Raw genomic sequence first — 6,170 nt, 5'->3', positions numbered from 1 at the left:
GGGAAAAACAGAACAGGGAAGTGGAAAGGGGTGGATAGGGGAACAGGGGGAGGGAAGGGGGCTTATGGGACTTTTGGGGAGTGGGGGAGCCAGGAAAGGGGAACTCATTTGAAATGTAAATAAAGATTATATCGAATTAAAAAAAAAGTAATCTTTAGCCACCACACACACAAAAAAAAAATACATTAAAAAAAATAATCCTTTAGAGCCAGAATTAACTCTCAGTTCTAGTTAATAAGTATTGCTGATTTTTCTGTAGCTTTGAGAGGAGCCCGGCCCACTCCTATTTTGTTATATAGTACACGGTGCACCAACACTTCATTATAATCCTCAAAACCTTAATCTCCAATAGAACCACTTTGCTTATAGTTCTGTCCGTGATTTGAGAGATGATTCATTCTCAACTTTGTCAGTTGAGCAATACCTTAGTATATATGAATCCTGCTTAGGGACAGGATTTCATGTCTCTTTGCTAAATAGAAAGGTGTGCAAGAGAGAAGTGGACCTAAGGCCCAAATGATGTCACTTGTAAAGCTGCAAGCTTTAAAGGACATTCATTCTGTAGATTGTTCATTTGGCCAGTGAGTAAAAGTGCATCAGTAAATAGTAAACTAGAACGGCACTTCAAGTATTGCAAACCTGTATGTTTCAGGAAGAAATAACACAGTGGAATGGGTTCTGTGAGTGTTTGCATTTCCCGTTCTACACGCCCTCTGAAAGAAGCTGTAACCTCTTCAGGGTCACAGCACAAGCTTAAGGTCACCTATAGAAGTGGCAAGGTGTGAGCATAGAACCAGAACCCCAGGACTAGGTGAGGGTTGTGCTTGTGATCCCCAGGCTGGTTAGAGATGGGTAAGACTATCTACGTATTGTATTTCTTAAGACAGTTTGAGTCCTGTCTCCTGCTGACGTCACAGTAGCCCACTCAGTCCCACTGGCAACAGAGTCTGCTACGACGGGCTGCCAGAGAAAACTCAGAGGCTGGTTGGCCACTCGGAAGATCATCAGGGTGTAGCATTGAAGGGTCCTGCTGGCTTGTGGCTCAGGCGTCCTTGTACAGGTTGAGCATCCTATGGAGAGTCCCGAAGAGGGGAGTGTGGGCGTGGCTCCCCAGGAATTCCGGGAGCTGGTCCTCCTGGAAAGCAGCCTTCTGGAGGGAGAGGCTCCAACACAGGCACCCGAGCAGAGCTCAGGTGCTCCTGCTGGGGACAATCAGATGGTGAAGCCTCTGGTAATAGGTGGTCCTGTGGAGGACTGGGTACCCCTTCCAGAGGTGCTACTTCACCCTGACACGTGTGAGGAGGGGGACGAGGTTGCTAAGGGGGAGTTGAAAGTCACAGAGGTGGTGGATGTCAAGAATGAGAGTCAAGAGGTAAAGGAGCACAAGCAGGAAGGTGAAGAAGATCAGCAACCTGAATTGGAAAAGGACCCAGAGCAGGCCTGTGATTCTAAAGATCAGCATGGGATACAAAGGCTGCCACAGTCAGGTGGTGGGACTGCAGAACGCAGATCTAAAATGGAGGAGCTGGAACTTCTTCAACTGGAGCTCAGCTTTGTGAATTCCCGCTGTAGTGGAGCTTTTGCCCGGATTAAAGCAAAGGTGGCCAAAATGCGCAAACCTCACTTTGAGCGCAGAAAGACCATAATCCAGGGCATCCCAGGCTTCTGGGCTAAAGCTGTATCCTTAAGTGTTCTCTCTGGGCACTGGCAGCAAAGATAGTGAATTGGTTAAGGAGAACTGTGAGGTGGTGTGGGGAAAGAGCTCCGAAGTTTAGACAATGGAGTCCAGTCTCATGGTGTTATGTCCAGAAAGTAAGTGGGGCCCTTCTACAGCAGGGAGTGTGTGATTGGGAAAGAAGACTTTGGCCAGGGTCACCAATCACTACTGGGAGTACCCTGCCATGGGATAGTTACAGAAACATTTTACACAAAGTCTATGATTTGTCTGCCCTTATATATGGGAAACAAAGTAGTCCCCTTTAGCATCAGCCCCATTGATCTCAGTTCCATGATAATTCAGAAGCTTTAAGTTGTGCATTTGGATGCATATTGAAGAAATATTCTGCGACTTTAGAGGCAATGTGATACCAACTGTCTCCCAGTCACTGCCAATCCCATTTCTCTACTATCCCCTTTCTATTGACATAGAATCTGCCTGCATGTCAGAAGCATGCCAGTCTAATGCACAGGCATGCACACAAACTCTTTGCAGGTCAGGAAAGGCAGATACAGCCCAGGTTCTTGTTATCCTTTTTGTATACATCTGCCTTTAGTAACTGAGCAATATTAGATCAACATCCACTTTATCAGGCGACTGACTTGTTTTCTTCAACTGTGCATGCAAGTTTCCTGACTCCAACTGGACTGCTTATATTGACTTTCTCTGACTACCCATCATCCTCTGGGTGTCAGTAGATTCTCATGCCCCAAAGTGTAATTTCCTCCTCCTACAGAGGTTCAAATTTTCACAGAAATAGAGACCTAGAACATCTTAGTCATCTTAGTGTAGAAAAGGACATAGGGCAATGAAGGAAAGACCCACATGTCTATGTAGGGTCCTTCTACAAGATCTGCTCTCATTACACAGTGGCCCACTTGCTTCTAGCTCCTCTTTCTGTAGTATAGCAATGTTCCTTGATCAGAAGCAGATGATGAACCATCCCCAGATGTCATCTATCATTAGCAATCAAGATGAAGACTTATTGAGCTACATGTTGAGCTTGGAGGTCAGTTGGAATTGTGTCTGGGCAGAGCATAAGGGGAGGTTTCAGGAAAAATAAATGTGGGAAAGCATTATATTTCATTATCATGTGTGGGCTCTCATAATACACCTAGAGATTTCCCTTTTATCTCCTCCACATTTTGGCAGGTGGAGGAGTACAACCCTGGGCTGAGGATGTGCAGAATGATGTTTTTCTTTAGTGAAAACCCATACTTCCGAAATGATGTTGTCACTAAGGACTATCAACTCAGCATCATTGGTATGTATGGTCATGGGTTATGGTGTGTTATCTGGGCAGGGGATATGGTAAACCCTGTGCTATTCCATACTCCTTTTCTTCAGGATACAAAGAATCAGATTCCAGTACAATAGAGTGGATTGGACAGGCTGAGCATGGTTATGCCAACTGCATGCAAGACACTACCAGACTCACTTTCTTCAACTGGTTGTGTGCACACAAATTCCCTGGCTCCAACAGGATTGCTGAGGTTGGATTTCTCTGACCATCAATTATCCGCAGGGACCTGGGTGGGTTACTCCTGGAGTGGGATTTCCATGTCTGTCCTCCTTCCAATCACAGATAATCATGGATGACCTGTGGCCAAATCCTCTTTACTATTACCCTAAGGAAGACCACTCATGAAGGAAGAATTAGGACCTTGCCAGGTGAGCAGAGAGTTATATCCAGAAGGGGTGTTCTAGGGCCTCAGTGGAGAATGAGATACTGGCCAGGAACATTTAAATGTAAGGGAAAGTTGTAAGTATGAGTAGCTTTTACATACCTCTGGAGGTGATAATTCCAACCCTACTGATTCTGTGATTCTGTGATGGATTAAAGAGAACTTTCTTGGATTTTCTACCACGGACTGACCCAGCTGGGGGAGTCACAACCGAGGGAAAATAAGGGCTTTGGTATTCAGGAAGGCACAGGTGCAGCGAGATGACAAACAGTCACACCAGAGAGTGGTTTGAATCTGCTGCAACTTTACTTTTTAGTCAGGCATATTTATAATACATTGAGGAACAGATCGAGGTTGGCACACCTCCAGGAACACTCAAAAAATTGCTAAACAAGGTACATTTCCATCTTAATTAGAACAGCCAGTAGACATGAGATGATGCCCACAGGAACTCTTACTCTGTGAACCGTGATCTAAAGCAAACTATGATCATGAACCTCATACATATAGTGTAACAACATCCACCAAGAACTGGGAAGTTTTTAGGAAACAAAGATGGTGAATATTTACCTTGACTCTCATATTTTTCTACAGGATACAGAGCAGAGCATTTCTGACTGTGTAACATTAATGAAGACGCACCACGTGTAAAGTGGAATTGACTGAGATAAATATTGGCAAAGGTCTTCTGGCTTTCTGTTGATTATTTGTGGAGTGTGGATAGTCACAGGTGCCATGGACAGACTCAGTTAGGTTTTCTCCAGTGGGAGAAGTAGGGTTTTGGTACTTAGGTATGTAAGGAGTCAGCATGTGACAGACACAACACATTAAAAAGTGGTTTGAATTTGCTGCAATTTTATTTTGGTAAACATATATATATATATATATATGTTTTAGGAATATATATATATATATATATATATATATATGATTTTAGGAATTACTTTTTGATTTTGTGTTAGGTTATAGTAGGTCATGATTAGATGGGGGTTACATATTATAATTTAATTTGAAATTAAAAAGCATAGAGCAGAAAAAATTTTTGGAGAACATTTTGGTATTTAGACAGTGGTTAATTAACTTAGACTTGAGGTTATTTATTTTTAGAATTTTGTTAAGCTTTAGTTTGAGCAAATTTGCTGTAGCTAGTAAATTTTATTAATATTTGATGGCTAGATGCTGGAAAGAACCCAGGTATCCCTCAACAGAAGAGTGGATACAAAAAAATGTGGTATATCTACACAATGGAGTACTATTCAGCCATTAGAAACAATGAATTCATGAAATTCTTAGGCAAATGGATGGAGCTAGAGAACATCATACTAAGTGAGGTAACCCAGACTCAAAAGGTGAATCATGGTATGCACTCACTAATAAGTGGATATTAACCTAGAAAACTGGAATACCCAAAACATAATCCATACATCAAATGAGGTACAAGAAGAAAGGAGGAGTGGCCCCTGGTTCTGGAAAGACTCAGTGAAACAGTACTCAGCAAAACCAGAACGGGGAAGTGGGAAGGGGTGGGTGGGAGGACAGGGGAACAGAAGGGGGCTTACGGGACTTTCGGGGAGTGGGGGGGCTAGAAAAGGGGAAGTCATTTGAAATGTAAATAAATTATATCGAATAAAAAAAAAAGAAAAAAAATATTTGATGGCTAGTTAGGCTAATTTGGGATTGTTCTGAGCTTTTGTGGATTTTTTTATTTATTGGAGAAGTTTATTAATTTTTTAAACAATGTTTTTATTATATATTATAGTCATTTAAATTTTTATTTTTTTAAATTTTGGATATATTATTTTGGATTTTTATTAGTTGTTGAATTTTTATTTTTTATTATTATTTATTATATTTGGATTTTATAAATAATTTTGTTATAATTTATTATATTTTAAAATATTTTATTTTTTATTTAATTTTAAATAAAGTTTGGAAAACTGGGAGATTTTTGTATTAAATAATTTATGGATTTTTTTATTTAAGTTTGATATTATTTGGTGTTGGTTATTAGGTTTCTTGGCATTAGTTTTTGTAGGCCCCGGAGTGATTATGTTATTAGGAATGTATTTTGGAACATTCCTTGGGCTTTTGATTTATTAAAATTTGGCTAGGTTGTATTATGTTAATTGTTTTATAAAAATTAAGAAAAATAAGGCATAGAACTTAAATTTATAGAATGTGATTATTGCATTGGAATAGCTTGCAGAAGCAGGATGCTAGGGATTTTTGGGAGGCTAAGTTTTGAGGAACATATATTTTAGGTTTGAAAGCATGACTTTTGTTGTATAGATTTTATTGGACTTGGTGTGACAATTTTTGGTTTTTTGGTTTTTAAGCAAAGTTTTAGGATATTGTGCTTTATTGTGGTTAGATTTTGCAGTATTAATTTAAATAAAATTGGAAATAAAAACATGATTATTATAAGTAATATATTGTGCTTAATTTAAGACTGAATTTAAATTAAATTAAGATTTAAAGACTGAATATTTTGAATATTGAATATTTCTGTTTAATTTTTTAGCTAATGTATTTTTTAAATACATTAGCTAACATTTATGTATTTAGGTGGTTTTTCATTTATTTTTGTAATTTTTTGTTGTAAGCTTTTAAAATTATGAGTAATATTTGAATTTTTTAAAATTTTTTGTAAATAAGCCTTAGTTTTTTTTTAATTTGCAATAGAATTATAAGGTAAAGGAGTGATACAAATATATTGAAAATTAGCATGATATTTGGTTTTTATGCATATTTTGATATTATTTATATTT

General features: G+C 38.9%; 1 protein-coding gene across 1 annotated transcript; it reads left to right on the top strand.

The window, feature by feature from the left end:
- Nucleotides 1–1,067: 1,067 nt before the first annotated feature.
- Nucleotides 1,068–4,034, top strand: LOC127676088 (testis-specific Y-encoded protein 1). The gene is made up of 6 exons (XM_052172019.1): nucleotides 1,068–1,678; nucleotides 2,649–2,726; nucleotides 2,870–2,981; nucleotides 3,065–3,210; nucleotides 3,303–3,388; nucleotides 3,997–4,034. The coding sequence occupies exons 1-5, from the start codon at nucleotides 1,073–1,075 to the stop codon at nucleotides 3,363–3,365; spliced, it is 1,005 nt and encodes a 334-aa protein (XP_052027979.1). The 5' UTR covers nucleotides 1,068–1,072; the 3' UTR covers nucleotides 3,366–3,388; nucleotides 3,997–4,034.
- Nucleotides 4,035–6,170: the final 2,136 nt, after the last annotated feature.

This window comes from Apodemus sylvaticus, assembly GCF_947179515.1.
Source record: "Apodemus sylvaticus chromosome Y unlocalized genomic scaffold, mApoSyl1.1 SUPER_Y_unloc_2, whole genome shotgun sequence".
Lineage (NCBI taxonomy): Eukaryota > Metazoa > Chordata > Mammalia > Rodentia > Muridae > Apodemus > Apodemus sylvaticus.
Note: the sequence above shows the minus strand (reverse complement) of the source record. Positions and strands in the feature narration are given on the sequence as shown.

Excerpts from the sequence above, each read along its gene's own strand:
- LOC127676088 (XM_052172019.1), top strand. The coding sequence starts at position 1,073 with ATGGAGAGTCCCGAAGAGGGGAGTGTGGGCGTGGCTCCCCAGGAATTC. Across the intron at positions 1,679-2,648 it reads CAGGCTTCTGGGCTAAAGCT|ATGATGAACCATCCCCAGAT; the intron begins GTATCCTTAAGT and ends GATCAGAAGCAG. Across the intron at positions 2,982-3,064 it reads CTATCAACTCAGCATCATTG|GATACAAAGAATCAGATTCC; the intron begins GTATGTATGGTC and ends CCTTTTCTTCAG.